We start from the raw sequence: 23,642 nt of genomic DNA, 5'->3' as shown, positions 1-23,642 counted from the left end.
GTAAGGACAGTCGGAGGTGTGGATGAGACAGAGTGCTGTTTTTTCATGAAACTTGCTCTTATGAGTTCCTCAAACTACTGATCACCATTTACTGTTAAAATGTGAGAGTTAGACACTTACACCCCAACGGCATTATATATTTTGCTCCTACTAAACACTCAGGATAACACACACTCTTCACTGTTCACACAATGTTTTCTCTTAGGAGTTTTACATATGATCCTGGGACACTGCACACTGTATGCCGCCTAAAGCATTTCTTTAAAGAGAAACAAGTCTAATAACATGATACAAAGTGAAACAGTCAGTGTTTCATTTTGATATCCACCGCCCTGCGAACAGCACGTCTTTGGATAGGCCTAATTGACTAAAAAGTGTTATGTGCCAAAACGTCTACATTAAAGTTTATCCACTATCTGAAATGTTCAAACTCTCCACTCCTAGCAGAGTTTGGTGTGATGTGTGTCCCGTTAGTGAGCAGTAACATTATTTTAGAATTTAAACAAGGCGGGGGCGGGGGGGGGGGGAGCCACGGTGGCAGGTGAAAGGGAGTACTAGAGAGATCAGCTTCACCAATGTCTTCTAGGAAGATTTCCAAAGGTGTGAGGTAGGGCTCTGCAGGGTGACGTAGCGAACACAAACGTTCAGGTGAGAGAAGCATGCGGGCTGGTGTGCCGAAGCAACCTGTGGCCCGTCTGCATTGAATGCAGAGTCTGGAAGTCAATCAAATGTAAAGAGGCTGACACAGTGACGGCAAGAGCGCAGCAATGTTTGATTACTGCTCTGTGTGGGCCAGCAAGGTGGGAAGAAGAGGACTATTTTTGTCAGAATAACAAATCTGTATTTTATTTGGATGCCCTTAAAGCGTATATGTTGTAAATAATGCATGTTACTAAGAAAAAGAGAACGCATGTATCCCCTCCACACGCAAACCTTGTTTATCATGTAAAATTAGACCCTGAACTACAATTAATAGGTGAGATGGGTTCAGGTTTTGCACAAATATTTTAAGAGAGCATCTTTTTGTGAATCTTAGCTGGCAACACACGAACATTTAATCTGCTATCTTTTAGAGAGGAAAATGTGATTTATGGTATAATTTTCTACTCTGTCCTGATCATAAACCTTTCATTACACATATTTAATATAACCCTGTGGGTCTATATCACACTGAGAAGCAACTGATTACTAATTTGCAACCTTAAAAGCAAAATTCTAAATGGCTCATTTAAAATTTTGTAATTATAGGACTTGAAAGGTCATCAGTTTTCCTTTCTTTCCGTCATTAAGGGATGATGAAGGAGGGAGAAGACATTCACAGCCACCTTTTTTCCTCTGATACTGAATTCAAAATTGTAAGCCTATTTCTCTATTCCATGAATTTTTAAGTCACAGCACTGTGGACCGGGCCTGTCTCCGTTCTATTCCCTATCAGAAGAGGGCTCTGGGGTAGGGACTTATTTTCTTTCTTTATACAGCCTATGTGCCATCATGGTGTTTAGCTTGGAATGAATGTTCAATAAACATTTGCTGAATGAATGAATCGATCAAAGTTCTTGCTATTTACTCCTCCACTCTCCAGGCTGCCATAGAAAAAGAAAAACAACAAAATGGAAAAACTTACTCTGCTAGTACTTAAAATCTTCGAAAACTCTGGCACCTGCCACACATCTCAAAATACCATATTCTAATTCAGAAAGGAAGAATATTAAAGACTATAAGGTGGTCCTAGGTCCATGTATCAATTACGAATTTTTCTTGATAAATGTATCATTTCAATGATAAATGTATCATCGAGGCAAACCTTTACATAAAGAGCAGAACCAAGAAGAAATACTTTATTTATAGGTGAGTGGGGTTTTAATAAGTTTGTCTGAAGAGCTTTAGCATACCACTCAAGGTAGCAAGAAAGAAAGAATGGTGGCCTTACGTTCAGAATTTTTTAGCATTATGACTTTACTGAGATCTAAAAATGCTTCCTAATCTATTGCGGAGAATTACCACTGAAGAGAAAGTGATAAGTAACGGCAAAGAACATAGCCTGTGCGTCACAGTCAGCAGACAGCAGCTATGCAGTCAACTCTGTTTACTCTGGAGAAAAAGTGCTGTTAGCTCCCGGGGCCAAAATATGACACAACTGTACCTGTCTTTCAGGTTAAGCGAGTACCACGTAACGACATTTGGAACCCAACGTGACAGTGTCCCTTCTCTGTCCATATTTGTGGACACTGGCAATTCCCACTAATCTGTTAGTCAGGAACACCACAAAGGTGCTGAGATGATTAAATAAAGAAATGCAACACTACAAATGCTTGTCCCAGTCTTGAACCTGAGCTTCAGTTATGACTTTGGCTCTGAGTCATCACGAAATGGAAGCCTGGAGTCTGCCTCCCTGTATTTGTTGCCACAACCTTCCCTGGATGCCAGATTAAGGTAAGTTTCTCATGAAAAGTAGGAAGGCTTCCTCTTCTGGCTACCATTAATTTGTTATGCCTACATCAGCTTCTAAATAAAAGCATTATTATAGAATTACAAAATGTTAAAACTGGAAGAGAAGTTAAAAATAATCCAGTCAAATCCACTTGATTTAAAGTTGTAGAAAACAAGATGCCAGAAGATGGATGGCATTTAATTGATACAGATGTCACTTACTACATATAGTTCACACTGTAAGCTGAAGTGTAGCGTGTCTATTCAGTGAAAAAGTAATGTTATTAATAGCTTGTATCAACAAAGAATTAGGTTACTAATAGTATACTGAAATGATTTTAGTTTTAACTTTTGTAGCTCTTGTACTTAAACGTCTTCTACCATATTTCTTTTTTTTTAATTAAAGATTTTATTTATTTATTTGACAGACAGAGATCACAAGTAGGCAGAGGTAGGCAGAGAGAGAGGAAGGGAAGCAGGCTCCCCAACAAGCAGAGAGCCCAATGTGGGGCTCGATCCCAGGACCCTGGAATCATGACCTGAGCCGAAGGCAGAGGCTTTAACCCACTGAGCCACCCAGGTGCCCCTATATTTCTTTTCTTTATTCTAAATATGGGAAAATGAGTCAGGGATAATTTAAATTCTCTGTATGCCTTTGATGTATTACTTTGCTGGGCAGTGGTATAAGAATGTTATTTGTTACAGGTTAAAGTAGCAAAGCTATGGTATGTTCACACAAGAGAATATTTTGTCCTATATCTCCCATTTATTTTTTGAAGGAGTTGTTAACACTGGGTTTTAATTTCAATCTAAAAGTTTCGATCTAAAGTGGTTGTGTATAATATGCTTAAACCGCAATATCATTACAGCCTCTTATTAGTTGAAGATAAAGTCCATTTTTATCTTTTTCATATCCCTAAGTACATGGCATATGGTAGGCAGTCAACAAATGCTAGATGAAAAAAGGGTGAATGAATAATAAAGCAGTGAACAGGGGAGAAATTTCTATCTGTTGGGCAATGGTCTGATTTTAAGCAATCTTGATGCCTGTGGTTTATATAAACAAGGTCTAATCCCTAAGAGAAAACTGGGGTATGGATGGTTAGGGCCACAGCATGTGAAATGGGTTTTGTTGGATGGATGCAAACAAAATTATGTAGGGGAAAAATCCAGACAAATTCAGTATTTATCAAGTAGCTGCAATGGGAAAGAGAACACACTTATGCCATCTTTTAGTGCAAGGAAGTTTCCTTTTTCTAAAACTAGGTTAAAGAGAATGAGAGTATCTGACAGTTAAAATTAAAAGGTGAAGGGGAAGTTGTTTGTGTGAGTGTCCTGAGAGGACAGGAAGAACCAGAGGCAGGTTTGTATTGGAGCAAAGGTGGGGAAGCCGGGGGCTTTCCAAATCAGCCAGCCTGCGCGGACTCAGAAGTGGATGGATTGTAAAACAGCGATCATTTTCTGTAAACAGCTTAACAATTACCATATGTTGGCTAGTAAAGCTAGTTTTGCATTCATTAGTTTACTCAGTCCTCAGAATAGCCCATTAGTTGGGTATTATTATTTGCCCTTTACAGAGGAGGACACGGAGGCTCTGAGAAGTAAAGGGACTTGTCATGATCAGCGAAATGTGGCTCAGTCTCCTGCCGGAGCCTGGGAGGGGAGTGAGGGGTGAACACTGATGGGGATCTGACAACTAACAATCTGGGCAGTTTGGTTTACTGACTCCCCTCCTAAAGGTGTGGCTTCCAGAGGTGTCAGGTCACTAACGACACAGGAGTGAGAACAGACTGCTTGATGACCACGCTTCTGTAGGATACAGACAAACCAACAAATGCCACTTGGTGTTTAATTATGTCCTTAGGTACCAGGTGGCAGCAAGTGAGACGGCAAAAGACTAACCCAGGTCAAGAATCTCAGTTTGATAAAATGGATATGTGGTCAGAATGGCAAGAACACAGAAGGGGATCTTAAATAAGAATGATGTCCGATGGCGTCCCCAATTCTGATGGCTCCTTGCTCACTGGCTCAACTAAGCGCCCAGCAAGGCCCTGGGAGATGGGTCCGTTCCTTCCCACCTTTGGTGCGAACATGTGCCTGGATGAAAAGGACCAAAGCCTCCTTTTCACAGGATTTGTAAGTTACAGAATTTGACTTGAAATGGTGATATTTCATTAGTGTATTGGTTACAGGAGGACATCTTATACTGTATTCACATTTGTGGCATGAACACCAAGTACAGGACCAAGAACTTGGCAGGTGCTCTATTACATGAGGCAGAAGAAGAAAGGAAGGAGGAGGGAAAGAAGAAAAGACCAGAGATCTATTTTCCAACTAAGTAAAATTTGCATATAATGAACAGCCAATAAAGATTTATATTAAAAAAAACACTGACAGGAGCACCTGGGTGGCTCAGTGGGTTAAGCCTCTGCCTTCGGCTCAGGTCATGGTCTCAGTGTCCTGGAATTGAGCCCCGCATCGGCTCTTTGCTCAGCAGGGAGCCTGTTTCCCCCTCTCTCTCTGCCTGCTTCTCTGCCTACTTGTGATTTCTCTGTCAAATAAATAAATAAAATCTTAAAAAAACAAAAAAAGAAAAAACCAAACCACTGACACAAAATGCAACAGTCTCCCGTACCTATCTCTTCTGGCATGTTAATGTACTGTAGGTGCCAGGCAGTCAGTATACACGCACATTCCTGTCACAAAGCCGGAAGGCAACACGACTGCAGACAGGCAGAGCAGAATTTTCCTAACAGCCACCCTGCAAAAAGCCAGTGATCCACTTTTGACTCGCTTCAATGACAACTGGAGGAAAATCGTTTCTTTGGACTTAACTACAAAGGGCTCTTTGTAAAGTGCCAGGGGTCTTATATAAGCATAACCACGTGGTGAAAAAGTTCCTAACAGCAAAGCCCAGGTGAAGGTGGGAGGCGGGGAGATCAGACACGATGAAATCTGTATTTTTAGACTTTAAAAGTTCAGAAAAAAATTCGGGTATGCTCCCATGATCAGAGAGGTGTGTAGCTCAAGAGAGTTGAAAACTGTTAATATATAAACTCTTCACAATACAATACAAATTACGTTGGTATCAAAACAACAACAACGAAGTTGGCCAGTTACACAGGCATACGTGGATGCCAAGACAGCTCCCTAACGAATTTAGTTTTCCAAACAGGACAGCCCTGATGCGTGGAGGCTTCTAGGACATTTAAAGATGGTAACTACCAGGGTCCCAACAACAGTTTCGTAAACTCTGTTTTAGCACCAATGCCAGGAGGCAGGCAGAGTGATGGGGACAAGTGAATGGAAAAAAACTCAATTACTCAACTCCTATTCAGTGTCTGTCTTCTTCATCAGAAGTATTCTTATAAAAGAAAGTGCTAGGTAATTAAGGTTAAGAGGACATAAAGCCCAAGATAACTAATAAATCAGAAAGTAAGCATCTATCTACATAAGTAATTCCAAGGCTCGGAGCCCAGAATAATTATATCCAGAGGCTCATGGAGAACCTGCTTATTATAGAAGCACTGTCTATGTTTGAGAGATCAGAGGGAACAAAAAGAGATTTCAGAAAACTCAAGGAGGCCACCAGATGTTAATTCAAAAGGGACAAAGGATTCCAAAACTACAGAAACCAAGCTGGACATTCCCAACTGAAAGTTCTTCGGAAAGAACTGTTAAACATGTTGATTTGTGAGCAAGGAAAGCAATGACCACCCAGGAGTCGCTGTAGGTTCATGAAGAACAAGCCGTGCCCCACTAACTTCATTTTATGTTTAAAATAGGGTTTCGGCAAAAGAGTGCTACAAATACAGTGTGTTTTGATGCCAGAGAAGATGTAGATGGGAGTGTTTCCAGACTTTCGTGTGGAGACGGAGCTGACATGTTGGCTGAGGGACCTCGCTGAGGGAGGCAGGATTATGCTTCATTCTGCAGGAAGGTCTTCTGTGCAATGGGGATCTGTCCTTGGTTCTGTACAACTTATTCTCCTTCAGTAGTTGGGGTGAGGACGCTCAAGTTATGCTTATCACATTATGAAGATTTGAAAACATTCCAAATAGTTGGAAAATGGTTTAAAATTCTCAGGATAATTTCTTGTTTAATTTGGCCCTGTATTTGTATCATTAAAAAAAAAGTTAAATATTAAAATACAGAACGAATGAAGAACCACCTACCAGCAGCTGATGTAAAAAGCACCTATAGGTTCTGCAACTTGTCAACTCAGGATTGCCCAATAATGTGTAATTCAAAGGGCTAATGCAAACTTAGGCCACACCACAGCACTGCGCAAATCAGATCAAATTCTGAAGTATTCTGTTTGTTTCTGGGCCACACACTGACATAAAGATAGTGACGGTTTGTACGTACGTCAAAGATGGAAAGGGCCAAGAAAGTTCTAAAAACTAGGTAATAATGGCTGAGAGGACTGAAGATGTTTATTGTAGCAGAAGACTCAGGGGGATTCAAAATCATTTTAAACATGAAGGGCAATTCATTCCCCCCAACCCCCCACTGGGAGCAATGCAATGTACTCTGGCTAGAGTTTCAGAGGGCAGGGCCCGAGACATGATTGGAATTTACATGGAAGAGAGCTGGGATAAACAGTATGAGGCACATTCTGAGAATTATGGCTGCCACACGTGGTATGTGACAGCCTCTGTGCGGGTGACCGCCTTGTCACTAGATGACCCCAGCAATGGTGTCAGAGATAGCACCGACTGGGGGGTTAGAAAGACGTGTCCTCCACAGCCTGGGGGGCTGCCCCCGTGATGCAGCTGGACAGGAGGGAGTATCTGAACACAAGGAAGAATAAAGGAGTACCTCTTTCCCTCCAAATGACTACGTATTTGGGGGTGTTAGGTATAAATGTTCTTTTCTTCTTTCAGGTTGCTAAGGGAATGTCATCAATAGGAATGAAAAAGATATTCAATCACATAATATGCTTTGACAGTACCCTATTAGGCCCAGAAAAAAAGGCACAATCTTCTGTATACTTACTGTTTTTGCACTGACAGGTTCGACAACCATTGTGATCAAGTTTGAAACCATAAACGCACTCCTTCTCTGTCAGCGTACAGTTTGATAACTCCCCGCATGCAGGCGGATCAATTGTGATGTAGGTTGGTTCTAATAATATAAAGAGAAAAAAAAATCAATGAAACATATGATTACCTCTTAGACACTATTCAATCTTTGAAATCCCACACTACAGTAAGTTGCCAAAAAAAAAAATCAATAATTTTCATCAAACCCTAAACTTTTATACTTTCCTAATGTTTTTAATCCCTGAAACAGAAAGATTTTTATTTAGGTTTTTGAAAATCCAAAAAACTCTTTTTCTTTATGTTTGAGTAATTTATTTATTTCTTGGTACCCTCCCGCTATACTTCCCTGATGGTTACCACTATAGAAAGCAGACAGGAGAGGTTAAATCAACAACATGTAAATTGTTAACTATTCTTCTATTTCCTCTTGGTGTTTTCTGCATTCACCTTCTGTAAAAATCAGGACATAGCTTCCAACTGTCAATTATCTCTCCATTTTGCAACTCTTCTGAAATCTGGATTTCCTATCTTCCATGGGACACTCCTTCAATTATTACAGGTATGATGGATAATAGTGACTAGGAGCTCGGGGCCCAGGGCCAATGGGAGTGGCAGAGTCAGACACAAGCCGTCAGCAGGAAGAGCGAGCGGCCATTCTGGGAAGAAAAGCCTAGAAGACACCAACACCAAAGGTGATGCTTTACCTTCCATGCCATGATAATAATGAAGATTTGTCCTGGCGATGAAAGTCATTAGACACTTCTGTAAAGTGCATTATGGGTCCATATGTTTGCAATGCTCTTTAAAATGCCTCAAGCTTTGTCCCATTCCACGGAGATGAGTGCTCTCATTTTCCCCATCTTATGGATGAGGAAATCTAGGATTGCTTGCTTGTCCCAGCTTGTAGAGTTAGCACGTGATGGACCCAAGACTCAAACCCTGGCATTCCGGCTCCAGGGTCGCAATCTTGGTTTCCACGCAGTACAAAGCCCATTGTAATGATCCTTGCTTTGCAGCTCAGATAGGCGACAACTTCTATGAGATGGTGGTCAGGGTGTCATCAAAAAGGAACAGGGCCACTGACCTATTTCTGTAGTTCTTTTTAACCAAAAGATACTATGAACTTCTTCAGAGGAAGCTGGTGCTCACAGTATCTTTGTGAAGAGCGAAGTACGGAATGTCTCTACCTATGTTTCCACAAATGGAAAATATGAGGTGCAGAGAGGGTGACTGGCTTATCTTAGTTTACATAGCAACCCAGTAGCAGGCTGGGAATAGAACAGAACAGAGGTTCCTGACCTCCTGTTCAACACTCTATCCATTAGTTCACACTGTCTTCTCTAGTTTCGTTTCCCGTTACCATGGAAGAGAGACTAAAATAAGTATTTTAGCTGCCACTGCTAAGATCAAGAGTTCTAAATTTTTATCCATCTGCTAAAAGAGGCCAATGATTCAGCTCTTCACAGGTAGTGGGCAACGATGACTTCCTCAAGAGATGCTTTGATAAGCATTCTCCCTGCAAAAATACATATGAAGAGGGTGTAGCACATTCTCTATTTTTACTGCAACACAGTGTGAAGAACATCACCCTGAAATTTTGATGTGAACTTCCCGCCACTGTAAAATTTCTAATTTCCTTCCGCCACTCAACGTATCCTTTCTGAAAGGTAACTGTAAACCTCAAAAAGTCATTTAAGTTTAGGCAAGTTTTATGATGCTGTGAATTAAACACAGCTGTGCCACTTTCTGACATTCTTGTAAAATTTACTGTCAACATCTTTGGTTTTCGAACCTATATGGTCTTTCTTTTATCACCACTGTTATTAGTCACCCAAAATACTGATTCCATTTCAGCCTTCAGCCACAAGACAGCCAATGTTTTGTCAACATTAGTCCAACCACAAATGTCAGACAGAACAGAGGACCTGTATCACCTTCAAGTAACTATACTCTAGATTATCCCACAGAGAAAGGAGTTAGAGGTCTACGCGCTAGAGGTCTGAGGGCAAAGATCAGGGCTGGATTCTGAAATCTGTGTTCATGCTTTAGGAAATGGCTATGGGTGAAGAAGTGTTGAGCGCATCGACTTGGACCAAAAACCTTGTGTTCTTACCTGACATTTAAGTTCATGAATGACTTTTGCCTTCAGAAAATCTATTATGGAAAAATATATTTGGGCAGATTACACCGATCCTGGGAATGCATAAAAATCACAAGGTAGTGAATTTTAGGGATTTGTTAGGAGGACAGTGCTGTAAATGCTACTTTCCATACTTATTTTGTTTAATGCATAAAATCAGAATGGTGATCTGTGGCTAGAAAGTCAGGGAAAAAAAAAAAAAAGAAATGGGTGGCTTGAGGATCAGAACCACAACACTGACTTGAAATGTCCCACGCCTTATCCAAACAGCTTCATCAGCTAAGGAGACAGTCACAGGAGTCCACCAAGCACACATTTCTCCAGGAGAGGAGATACACTGAGTCTGTTTTCCCACAACATTCAGGATGATAACTTTTGTTCAGTTTAACAAATGAAAAGAAAATGCAGAGAAGGGCTGTTTATTAGGTACTGGTAAATATTTCAGATAAGACAAGTCTTACTGGATGTCCTCCAAGTCTCAGATAATGTGTAGAAGGCAAGAACAAAAAACTATTTTGTACCTTTAAAGTTAGGCTTCCCCTTCATTTATGATACATTAGATGGAAGAAATTGGAAGTGTATACATTTCAAATTATGTCTCCCTCAATATTTAATATTAAAACACACAAAAAAACCCTCAACAAAACCATTTACTCACGAAAATTATCAATTAATCCAGAACTATTCAATTTCCCCTCAAGAGGTTGGCTGAACACCACAACGTTCACTGTGATATACTCAATATAGTATTTTAACACTTGTCCTCTCGTTTTATGACATTTAACAAATAAGTATTGTTCTCCTTTACAAGTACACACTGGAACAAATTTTAAAAGCCTTTTGAGGGTAGTGATGCATGACTGGGGTGGGGTACTTACTGCCATTGCCCTGGGTCACTGGAGGAAATGCTGATCTGTAAGAGACACATCTGTAGACCACGAGCTGTCTAACATTTCATCTGAAGTCATGCGTTGCATGCTAGTCCCTTCCATCATTCTCTCAACATTGTAGTGCCCAGTCTCCTACCCTGTGAGGCCCTCTCTGTATTTTGGTTAGATTCTCTAAGAACAACATGACAACAGGAATATGCAACTATAAACTATCTAGTAAGAGATCTGACATTATCATAAACAAACTGAGAGTCTGCTCTCAGTTCAAAACATTCACATGTAATCTCAGAAGTGGTCCTTTTACCAACATCACAGCAGTGTTTGGGGAAAGAAAGACCACTGCAATTCAATTTCTTCTTCCTAACAATGAACTCCAAAGTGAGAGAGACACATCCGATACCATCCTGAATTGGAGCATTTAAAAATCAATGTTACTGTGGATACTCTCCTCAGATAGCTACCCAGTATCATATGGTAATCTATTAAAAAAAAAAAAAATCAATGTTACATTTAAGTCCTTACAGAATAGTGACCAAAAGTTAGTTAGATTGTTTGCCAAGTTTCTATCCCAGGAAATTCTTGGGGTGGGAAGAGGTAACTTTAAAGAATCTAAAATCATGGTATCATAATATGATTATTTCTAAAGCATACACATAAAGAAGCTCAAGGAAGTGCTGGTGACATGTGAGCAATGTGTGTGAGCTGCTTGTTCGAGTACCCTGAACTGCGTTTGTCGGGGACTGTGACTAGCTCACGCTTGGTCTGCACAACGGTGTTCTGAACACGGAGAATATCTTGATGAGTCTTGGCCTGAACACCAGAAGATTCTCATGTAAATCCTGCATTTCTATGATCTTATATTACAAGGGATACTGAGAGGAAAGGCCAGAGAGTACATGCCTTTCTAAAAGGATGATGGTGGTGATGTGCCCTTGGCAGGTCTGGGGATTATCAGTTAAATGGACGTTTTGCCAAGATGTCTAGAGACAAAGATGCATCTTGGTATATGATACCTGTTGCTCGGAGCAAAGAAAACTGTCTCCCTTCAAACTGGCCGGGGAAAGACGTGTTAGTGGGCCCCTTTCAAAGGAGAGAAACGGTCTCAGATCTCCTCATTTAGGAGATAGAGCAAATATTTTCACGAAGGTTGGCACCTGGCAAGGGGAAGTTCAGTGAGGTGCTGCCTACAGGATCAGCCTGGAATTCCACATCTTGTACTGAATCAGCTGAGGAATTAAAGAAATACCTTAATGTCCTCCAAAGGAAGAAGGCTTGAAACAGCAGGAATTCACTGTCTTTGGCTACAACTATCTCTAAAGGGAACCCTGGAACAGCGTCTTTGTGGAGAAGAATTCTAGAAATATTTTCTGAGCCTAGAAGCAATAAAGAACAGAAATGGGTGTTTGTTACGTCTGCATCCAGTTTGCTTGCTGTCCCCTACCCCGCGTCTCAGTGGAGGACCGCTGCTCCCCTCAGGCCGCTGTCTTCCTGAGTGGTCTGCAAAGACTCTCTCTGAGCACCTGACACTGTCCAGAAGGGCTATTTTTACCAGAACCCTTGGGACTGGGTCTGGAGTGCAGGTGCTGGGCCACTGATTCTCATCCTACGCCTTAGAGAACAAAATGCTGGAAGGAGACCTGTTATAACACGCAATAACATAAACACACCTTAACTTTTTATTTTACATTTATTTAAAATTTAGGGGTTACTATTTTTCATATCTTAGCCCAACAAAGCCCTTCCCAGTAAAAATATTTCCAGGAAAACATTCATATTTTTCAAGATGTAGAGAGCCTCAGGAACTAAGTTTCTGAAGAACACCACCGATATTTTACATGGATGTTCGTGTATTTCCTAGAGTAAGTGTATCCACTCAATGGAGATGCTCAGGCTCTGTGGTCCCAGTTAATTTGATCAGGAGTACAAAGTTTAAAAAGAATAATTATTTTAACTCCAAGGCCATAGCACTAGACCGATAAATTAGATATATTTGATTATTCAGGAGATATATATGTGTTAAGCAATCTAATCTACTGTCTTGCTTTTTGTTATTTTGTGGAAAATTCTCCAAAAAGAAAGGGAAGTTGAAACCTAGTATAACCTTTAAAGATGTCAATTTAAAGTTTTAATATCAGTCCTATTGTCATATCAGATAGTTTAACACATATGGGACAAAAAAAGAATGAAAAGGAATGTAATCTGATCTTCAGTTAAAGTGTGTAATAGTAATGTGAATTTGTTCCTGAAATAATTTATATAATCACCAGTTTTTTTATTTTGAGGGGCTATAGCTTAAATGAACATGTTAATAGACGCTTTTAACTTGGGGTCTAATCTGTATCAATCCACTGAACTTCTGGTTTTGAAATAATGCATAAAAAGTTTTTCTCATTACCTTGATTACTACAAGCTGTTTATCTCCTGCAAATAATACTAATTATCTCCATTGAGAAAGGTGTGAAGCACTCTTTCTGATTAGCAACTCTGGGAAGGCTGACAGCCAATTAGTAGCTCTTGAGTATGGGTGGGTGACTCTGGAAAAGTACTTGTGGAGGACATCCAGAGTCATCCCTCCTGAGTCTGTCTAAAGCACGGCCTCCGACAGGGAGGTAATCAACTCTAGTTCCAGACTTCGACCATCTCTAGGGGTGTGGCTTCACCCTGCGGCGGCCCGGGTGTGCGGCTGGGCTGGGGGCCGGGCTGTGGGCAACAGCTGCCTACCAGCACCCAAGTGCCACTAGCATGCCCAAGTGTATACACGTGCGTGCCCACACACATACTAAGAGAAGCTTTTCTGGGAAAAAAACCTCACTATCTGCAGATTCTTAAAAAAGGTAGATTTTTTTACATTTTATATTTTACAGTTTTTTACATTTTGCAGTTTTTAACATTTCTTTCCTAAGTTAAAAAAAATTTCAAGTAGGGGCGCCTGGGTGGCTCGGTGGGTTAAGCCGCTGCCTTTGGCTCAGGTCATGATCTTGGGGTCCTGGGATCGAGTCCCGCATCGGGCTCTCTGCTCTGCGGGGAGCCTGCTTCCTCCTCTCCCTCTCTCTGCCTGCCTGTCTGCCTGCTTGTGATCTCTGTCTGTCAAATAAATAAAATCTTTAAAAAAAAAATTTCAAGTAGAAGCGTAACAAGATACATGAAGATATCTGTATCTGATTTACCCCTGCTTTTGATCTTGTGGTCTTTGGACTTTGATAATGATTTGCATAAGGTTACATGGTTCTTTGCAAATTCATAAGCCTGCTTACTCGACTGTTGAGAGACAGAGATGAACAATTACGTTCTTTTTTCAGTCCTAATTCAAGCACTCTCTTAAGATTCTTAAAAAATTATTGACTGATTGATTGATTGGCTGGTCTTGGCTAAGCTACGTGAACAGTTAATGAGTGGGAAAATTCCAAAGAGTCACTCACTTTCTAAGGCTAAATCTATCAGGTCCTGGAGCCCACTAGTTACTGGGCGCCTGGCCAGGACCATAAAACTGGAGATAAAGTTGGACAAGACAGAACCAAAGGAGATAACTTATCTGCTTTACTGTGTCTTCATATGTCATTCTGTTACCACAGTGGCTTTTCAAATGTGACCATAACTAGTCAGAAAACCATCCCAATAAATCACCAAATTGTCAACATAATTTCAGCTTGGGAAGAGAAGTACTATCAAGATGAAATTTTCCCAAATGAAGCTAGAGGGGAAACTATTCATGTAGATCATGAGAAGAGACAGACTGAGGATACAAAACTCCCCTAATCTGGAAGGTGGGGATTTCCATGGGGCATGGATGTGTATTTACAAAAGTCTCATGAAGTCATGGAAAAACATCTACAGCTGGAGTTTTCAAATTCTTTCTGCCATTACACACGTAGTGATCCTTTTTTCCTTTGTATATACTTCTCATAACAACACCTACATCCTTGTAGTTTTTAAAGTACTTATCACAGAGCAGTTTCTTTAAGATGAATGGTGTGAAAATGTCCCCAAGATCTGTATTATTTTATGGTCAGATAGAGAAATGACCACATATTTACTTTAGATCTATTTATTAACTTTGTATGCTTTTTTCAAGGAACTTGGCTGTTCCAGTTATTTTTCTTCCTTTACCAATCTCATATTTTTTATTTATTTATTTGACAGAGAGATCACAAGTAGACAGAGAGGCAGGCAGAGAGAGAGAGAGAGAGAGAAGCAGGCTCCCCACTGAGCAGAGAGCCCAACGCGGGACTCGATCACAGGACCCCGAGATCATGACCTGAGCCGAAGGCAGCGGCTTAACCCAATGAGCCACCCAGGCGCCCCACCAATCTCATATTTAATAGGAAAAGACAGTAGTAGGATTCTGAGGTTATTGTTAAAAAGACCACCAAAGACAAATTAAATTTTTTTATAGAGAAGATGTCTTTTTCCAAGAATTCAGCTTGAGAGCTTTCACAAAATGACTGGACTCCAACAATAATTTGGATCTTTTAAACTTGTCTTATGTTTTATTATTATATTATTTTCCTAGAGGATGGATCTTGGCAATCATTAACCAGAAATAATGGGTCATATTTATAAATACATTTGTGTATGTGTTTAGGAGCTGTCTTGAAGTGGGGTGTGTCAGGTGGTCAGAATTTTGGTATCTCAGCCCAACCCTCTGGAAAATGGCTGAGGACCAGAGAGGAAAAGTCCCTGCGTTAGGAACAATTGCCTCAGCACTAAGCCTAGTACTTGGCCCACAGTCATGCTAAATGAATGAATAAAGAAGAACAAAGATGCCTGAGCACGGAAAGTCAGGGCACACTTTTTTGATGAAGAAGGGCTCCCATTCAGTATTGTCCTCAACAGGCTCAATCTCTAATTTCCTACCTTCTGGAGGACTGGACAGCAAGTCCCTTAGGATTCTCATTGCTGCAGCAGTCCCTTACACATAGTGCATGCTCAATAAATGAGCTTCTCTTGAGCAGCAAGCTAGATCAGAAGGCGGCTGTGAACCAGACTCTCTTGAAAGTCCCCAAACCCAAGCACTCTCTGTGAGAAACCCTGTGATGACACTCAGCGGCCTAAACTAGGTGAACTTGTGATCTGGATCTTTGGCTCGAGAAGGCAGGCAAGTGGCAAAGCATTGTAGGTCTCCCTCAAAATTCTTCTTCTTCTTTTTTTTTTTAAGATTTTATTTATTTATTTGACAGAGATCACAAGTACACAGAGAGTGAGGCAGAGAGGGGTGTGGGGGAAGCAGGCTCCCCGCTGAGCAGAGAGCCCGGTGCGGGGCTCGATCCCAGGACCCTGAGACCATGACCTGAGCCAAAGGCAGAGGCTTAACCCACTGAGCCACCTAGGTGCCTCAACCCCCTCAAAATTCTTAATGTAAAATCTGACACCCCAAATTTCAGTTATGTGGGGAATTCACTTCTAGGACTATCTCAATTCACCAACGGTGCCGTATGAATAAAGCCTTATCAAAATGGTCCTGAAAAGAGCTGGGCACGCACTCAGTTCAGCAACGCAACTCGCAGGGGATGAAGAATGGGCACTCTTGCCGAGTGCTCAGCAAATTTACCTTGCGATGGAAACAAAGGTCAGCAAAAATCAGAAGGAGAAAAGGGATGAGTCGAAAACCGGAATGCAAAGGAGCACTGATGATGTCATCTCAGGGCCCGGCGGCTGGAGCCCACTTACTTTCCTCAGGGGGCACATGCGTGCCACTGGTCAGGACTCAGCGCCTGGAGAGACGAGGCTGGGCAGAGGGTGACCGCGTGAGCAAAGAGACAGCTAGGGAGAGCACATCGCATGTCCTCGGGTGGGACCCGTATCCCTGGGCAGCCTCAATGTGCTTTCCTGGAGGTCAAACAGCAAGGTCCAAATTCCTGAGCCAGATGGAGGCTCAGGAAAACTAACAGGATCAAAGGTTGGAATGACGGTAACTGGGTCTCTGCATTAAGAATAGAGCCAGGAGCAAGAATGGCTTCTGAATCTGAGCCATGATGGTCAAGCACTTCCACATTCACCAACTTACCTTCCTCAGCCTCTCCCTTCTCACAATGGGGGTCTGAAGAGAAGCAATGCCAAGGACACGGACTTGGAGTCAAGAGATTTAGCCGGAGTCCCTCTTCTCTCACTATCTCACATGTGGTGCTGAACCTCTTTGGGCTTCTATAAAATGGGAATATCCGCTATTCCAATGTCACTGTATCACTGTGAGGCTCAAATAAGATCATAAAGAGGGGATGACAAACTCTAGGTTTTACGTGGATATTACTTGTTGCTAGAACTGCTGTTCCATCCTGCCTGTTTTGGAGCTTGACCTGGTCTCCGAGGATGGCTGAGTACATGAATTATGTGCCCTTTTGCAGGCCTTCAATGTTTAGCTGATAAATGGTATGGCCACAGCTTTGGCATTCTGAACCCTGTCCATTGTACCCTAAGCATCCTTTTCTATCTCCAGTGATAACATGAAAAGCATCTAGGACGTGGGTTGGTCCATGACATCCTTTCATATGGTCTGGTAAGCTTTGGAGCGTGTTAGTGACCAGCCACTGGCGCCTTTCACATCTGCTGAGTGGCAGTCTGATATCATTGTTCCACATTTTGACTGTGTCCATGATGTCTCGAAGAGAACAGAAATCTCTTCATAATCAGCTTATCCAGTGTGAGTGGAGACAATCGTCCTGTGTGCCTGGTTGACCCCGTTCTTCCTCTCTCATGATGGGGGCCTTGCTGGATCTTTGGGGAGGAGGGCAAACGCAAATAAATAATATTTTGGTAGCTTTGCCAGTAGTTCTGCCACTCTCCCGTTGCAAGAGGATCCAGAAGACCCATCTCTAAAAGCTGTCTTTGATGAGCAGATCCTAGTTTCAGACGTGGGACCGAATAAGACTTACGTCAACAGTAAGAGACAGTTCAACTGGTACTTTCTTAACAACAATACTGGGGGTCTCTCTTTCAAATAATAGAACAAGCTCAGTCGAGCATCCCTACTGAATTAATCTGGCCTAAAATCTCTGTCTGATCTTTCCAAAATTTAGTTCCCAGAAAGGATAAAAGAGTCATGATCTTGAAAATATCTGAACTTGCTGATCCCTCTCATTTATGAGGCCAATGGCCATCGCAAATGGTTTATTATCATTGCTAAGCATTTTTTAGATGAAATTTTTAATAAAATAGAGACTCCCTGGATTGTTTTAGAAAGTGAGCTAATGTGCAGGGCAACAGCTTTCTAATGAAGGTGAAAAAGAAGAACATCATATCTTGTCTTCCTACTGATGGCCAAGGTAATAGCGTCAGGACCAAATAAATACAAGGCACAGGCATAAGCTAATGGCAGGTGCCAAATATCTCAACAAACATTAAATATACCTTCTTGCTTGATTCCAAAGCAGATCCAAAGCAGCCTCAAATTTTTATCATGCATGTACACTTTTTTAAAGTGAGGAAACGAGGGCCAAGGTAAATTTTAAGTAGAAAAGAATTCACCGCAGCCAGTGAGGAGGCCAGCACCGGAGTGCATGCCGTGAGGTCCTGGCAGGTTGGGGACGAGGCTCACAGACTATGCTCTCAGTCTGCTCCAGCAGCCAAGGTGAAAAGCCAAACCTAGAGGGGCTCAGCACTCGGAGGCTCCCCAGGGACCAAGAACTTGTTGGCCTATGAACTTTCTTGGGGATTCCTGACTATGTTTCACAGCGGAGCAGCACAGTAAGAGCTAGAGCCTTGTCCTGAGTCTTATTTTCGATTGGTGACCAGCTTTAAATTCTGTGGTCTCCGGTGGTCTGGCCACCTGAATTGGGCTCTGTTTCAAACAAATATGATAAATCCAGGTATGAAAGTAAAATTCACTCAGTGTGTAAATAGATATTCTGTAGATAAAAACGTTAAGTACAAATATGGTCTAACTGCTAATAATTCAACTCAAATTTAAAAAAGAAAATGCCACGGAATCATTATCGCCTTGTGTTTCGGACAAATTTCAAAAAAGCACTCAACATTAATTACCCCTTATTACCTACTGAATTTCATTTTTTTTTTTTTAGATTTTATTTATTTGACAGAGAGAGATCACAAGTAGGCATAGAGGCAGGCAGAGAGAGAGAGAGGAGGAAGCAGGCTCCCTGCCGAGCAGAGAGTCCAATGCGGGACTCGATCCCAGGACCCCGAGATCGTGACCTGAGCCGAAGGCAGCGGCTTAACCCACTGAGCCACCCAGGTGCCCCCTACCTACTGAATTTCTATCAAACTGATGGTAGGACCCTTGGACCAAGATGGACCAAGATGTGGCAGTGCTGGGCCCCTGGTTACAGATGTCCCAGTGTGCATGGGGTACATCGGTGTGATCCTGCTCCCTGCCCCCTCAGCAGCTACCTCTAATGGAAGATCCACAAATGGCCAAGAGACACTTTTCAGCAGACATTTTCATTCTTGCAGGGTTTTTTTTTCCTTTTTACAATAATACTGTAGCAGACATTTTATACACTTGAGTGACATTTTATCTTCAATAATTAGACAGACACAGCACAGAAAATACTTCTAAAGAGGGCCTCTAAAACAATTCACTGGGTTACAGTCTCTGAAGCTGACCCTCATGTATTAAATAATGGGACATCATTTTGTTCTTATAAGATCAACTGAAGACCATACACTGAAATAGTTTAAAACGATACCACCAGAAGCGGAGTTAGAAAGCTAGGATATTAAAAACAAATCATGTAGGAAGCAGTACTCCTCTTAAAAGAGTTATTTCTATAGGGAAATTATTTTAGTCTAATTCGAAAATATATTTGAATGGAGAACTTCATGAAAATGTTATAATACATGGCCACTTAAATAAATGCTTCTAGCCTGTAGAAGTCATAAAAAATACTATGCCATAAGTGAATTTTTTTTAAAATAAATACACCAGGAGTTATACTTACAAATAAGTGTTATTGCTAAAAGCACTCCCTTTCAGAGGCTATATGCTTGTGCTGATAGGCTTTTCATGTTAAAATTCCATTTGAAACTCCTCTTTGCAGTTGCTTTTCAGAGCAAATTACTATGTCATAGAAGATAATGTGCCTTTATTTTACTGTCCCTTTTTGCTTCCTCTGAACGACTTTACCAAGCTAGATCATCCACTTTTTTTCACCAGACCTTGCACGTGAGTGACTCTGGCTGTTTCCTAGAGGCTGATAAACCCTGAAAGTCAGGGGTCTGCGAAGCTAAGGGCGTTCAAAAGGATAGGCCACAGGCTCCGACACCAGTTTCCACAGAGAAATCCCAAAAATATTTTGAACGACTGTAGTTCTGCAGGAAATTGTGCAGTTTTCCCATAAAACTATTTTGAAAGGAAAACACTTCACTTAGATATGTAAATCTTGGTATGTCTAAAAATAATTTTGCTACTTGATCACTGGACCTTGTATGGGTATCAACAAACATGCTTCCTATGAAAAGGGCTGTCATGTGCTTTAAAACAAGTGTGTTGAGACAGATCCATTGTCTAGAACGGAGGTCAGCAGTGAAAGGAGAGGAAGCTGAGGATACTAAAATCAGACGGTCTAAAGAGCGTCATGGTTAGGTAAAGCAGAAAATCTCTGAAAAGCTAGACAATGTGATTACTCGTTAAAATGTTAAATTCTAACAAGCTGACAAACGCTAAAAGAAAACCAATTCTGCTACTTCTGGGTCAATGCCTGTACCATAAGAAAACGGAATCTTTCTCTTTTAAACGTCCATGAGCCTTTTCTGAAGGGCATGTTTCTTAATAACCTTCATTAACTTCTGTTTGGTTGCCTAAGAGTTGTCTCTTATCCAAAAAAAGTTTAACACAGTCTCAGTAGAGATTGTGTTTATTTAAGCTTGTTGGAAAAACATTCCTATCATTTCAAGAATGACTAAATATTTTTCATTCACATAGTTAGCATTCCAGACTATGTTTTCCTGCCTCTGTTGATTAGATGAAAATTAGCAGGCCCAAGTCTGAACTATGAGATTCAATTATTATCTACGTAGGAAAATTAGTGGACACCTAGCAGTAGTGCCCTTTTAGGTAAGGGAAGTGGACAGCAGGAGAAATAAAGAGCAGCCTGCCCCTCGCAGGCCACATCCACAGGAAAATGCTTAATAGCCAGGACGACGGGAAACTGTAACTTCAGAGGCAGAGGTTTTTCTAATAATGGGTTTCACAAGATGTTCTCAATAATAACATTCTCATGGTATTTGAAATATCTAAAGCTATTGTAAATGACTGGAGAAAATAAAAATACCATGAAATTCATCCAAGAAAAATTTTTGATGCTTTAGGTTAAATACCTACCTAGGTTAACACAAGGCCTCTGCTATGCATTTGTGACCCAACACAGGACCTTATTTGGACAAGCTAAAAAATAGATTGTGCTATATTTTAATTCCCATTTATGGAGCGGGTTTCCAGGACACTTAGAGTTAAAGGATGAAACAGCATGCCTAACAGTCTTTGAGATATTATGAGGATTTTATTATTCTTGGCCTACTAATAATAGCACCATAGATGGCAATGAAACAATACCACCCATAAACTGATTTTTGATCCCTGTTTGATGTACCAGAGTGTTAATATCATGTGACCTTGCGGTGTCTTTGACTTCACAGCCTCTTGGGTCAGCCAAACTATGTTTGACTCCTTGCCACAGAAGCAGTAGCTTAATCATTTGAGATACTGTTCAGTGAGGAAGTATTATGGGCAGGGCTGGAAACATTTTTTCTTGTTTTAAGGAATTCCCACCCAGATATGTGCCTGGTACAGACTTTTCTGGCAGCCCAGTAAAAATTTCATTTGAAGGGCGGCTTGATTCAAATGATATCATCAGCATTTATGGGAAAGAATAGGGTGTTTCTATAAAGTGAGGTCTGAGGAGAAGGAGGACAGTATGTGTGACCGCTGACAGCCCTCCAGCCCTCCAGAGGGACTCAGCATTCGCTCTATTCTGTGAGCTGATGTTGAAGTGGCTTACTCAAGCCACACAGGTCAAGAAAAGCCTCACGTTCTTCAGCATTGTCCCAAGTAGGATCAGGATTACCCAAGTAAGAGATCCGAGAAAGCCAGGTGCCAGGAAGAAAGATGGTTGATTGTCTGGTTTAATCACATTCTGTCCTAAATCCAGAGATTCAGGAAGAATCAATGCACAGGGAATCTTTTATTCTTCTACAGAGTTGGCTTACTCCGGGTTAGCAGAATTATTAGACAGTCTGAAACTCCATTCAGTTTCATAAAATAACTCAATAAATAGCACTTATTTCCAGCTTTTATTATGGAAATTAAAAAAAAATACTGAAGCAGATAAAACAATATGACAGACCTTTATATACCCATTATCTAGCTTTGATAAGCTACAAATAACTCTTTGATTTCCTGAGATGGGAGATACATTTGCTTTTGTTTCAAAGAAAGAGAACTAGTAGAAAGAAACTAGCTGTCTGTCCAACCACAAGCATGGAATTTATTTACTGGTAACCTAAGTCGTGATGCTGAATATTACCTTATTAAATATTACCCACATTGTTTCTAATTTTTGATAGGTGATACTCTTGGTGTTGGGTCTGAAACCCCCCAGGTCATCAAAACAAACAGATCCTCCCAGCAGGCGACCACACACACTGGGCCTGAAGAACACTCGGCTCACAGTGGCCACCTGGGTGGGGTCCAACCACAGCCCAAGATGAACAGGCTTGACATCAAGACTTCAAGTGACAATGTAATTCTTATCTCTTGCATCAGGTGTGGGAGCCAAGCTGGCCTCACACCTGTTCACATTTCTTGCATTTTTCTTACTGAGTCATCCAGGGTATGTCACATATGCCTTAGAGCCAGAATGTCCCTCCCCAACACCTTATCTACCCTTAAGTATACAACAGATTTTTTTTTTTATAGAAAATAGTACTGTGATCTTAGGGTCTCTTTCTGACATTAAGAATCAGCATAGGCAGCATTTATATCTGACGTTATCGGGGCAAAAAAATTAGAGCATTTTCAATATTGAATTGTGACAGTAAAAAACAATTTTGGCTGAAATTATAAGGCAGCAGCATCTATATACTCGCAAGGCAGGTCTCAAAAGCAGCACATTCAATGTGACAGCGAGCATTAGCCTTGTAGGATCTGCACTCAAACTCTGTGATTCTGGATTCAGGGGCTGAACTGCAGAGACATGAAGCCAGGGTTCACAAACCAGTCTTGGAAGGCCCCGTAGCTGCCCTGGGAAGTTGACGAGAGCTCAGTGCCCATCAGCAAGCTAGGCGGTCAACTTGAAGCCGACTGGGCCAACTCGCCTGCAGACATCTGGGCCCACCAGATGTGCCAAACACACCCATCTAAAACAATGCTTTCCATTCTCAGAGTGTATTTTCAAATAGAAGCATTCTAATGGTCTTCTTTCTTCATCTAATCAGCATTCGAGACTCTGGTCGAGGAAACCCTTATCAGGGTATGTCACCTCACTCGGCTAAGACGGAGATCTGTAAGAGGAGTCGACTCGATTTCCTACTCCAGGCTCTCCCTCACTCCCTAAAACTCACTCACTCATCATTTATTCATTAACAACTTCCCAGTGCCTACTTCCATGTCAGGTGCTGTTTCACAGATTCAAAAGAATATGCTAAACTCCTATCTCATGGGGAGCAGCCGTGTTCAGGCTACTGGTAAACCTGGAGTGCAGTGCAGGGTCTGGCTCACAGGCACTCCACCTGCGGGCTCCAGAGCCAAGGCTCCGGGAACACCCTGCTCTGCCATCTTGGAGCTGTATGACCCAAGGCAAGTTCCACGAGCTCTAAACTTTGGGTTCTGTAAGGATGAACTAGGATGGTGCTACCAGAGGGGAGCTATGAGGGTCAATGAGTTGTTGATCTTTAAAGCACTCAGGCTGGCTCAGTCAGCGTGCACGAAATGTTAGCTACCGTTATGGGCTATAAACTCGATGACCCTAACGGTGCTAGATGCTGAGGAAGACCTCATTCTGCTGTCTTCCTTTTCTGTTGTCAGGTTTTTCATTTTTTTGTTTGTTTTTTAAAGATTTATCTATTTTAGAGACAGAGAGAGAGAGCATGAGTGGGAGGGGCAGCGGGACAGACAGAGTCTCAAGCGGACTCCATGCTGGGCACGAAGCCCAATGCGGGGCTCGATCCCATGACCCTGAGATCATG

At 41.5% G+C, this 23,642-nt stretch overlaps 1 protein-coding gene across 3 annotated transcripts in view; it reads right to left on the bottom strand.

The window, feature by feature from the left end:
• CRIM1 (cysteine rich transmembrane BMP regulator 1) overlaps positions 1 to 23,642 on the bottom strand; it is a 189,615-nt gene that overhangs the window by 43,708 nt on the left and 122,265 nt on the right. For all 3 annotated transcript variants that reach the window (XM_044261765.1, XM_044261764.1, XM_044261767.1), the window contains one exon: positions 7,429 to 7,557. In XM_044261765.1, the coding sequence (XP_044117700.1) occupies positions 7,429 to 7,557 (129 nt within the window). The remainder of the gene's footprint in view (positions 1 to 7,428; positions 7,558 to 23,642) is intronic.

This window comes from Neovison vison, chromosome 8, assembly GCF_020171115.1.
Source record: "Neovison vison isolate M4711 chromosome 8, ASM_NN_V1, whole genome shotgun sequence".
In the NCBI taxonomy this organism is placed as follows: domain Eukaryota; kingdom Metazoa; phylum Chordata; class Mammalia; order Carnivora; family Mustelidae; genus Neogale; species Neogale vison.
This window is presented reverse-complemented; position numbering and strand designations above follow the sequence as displayed.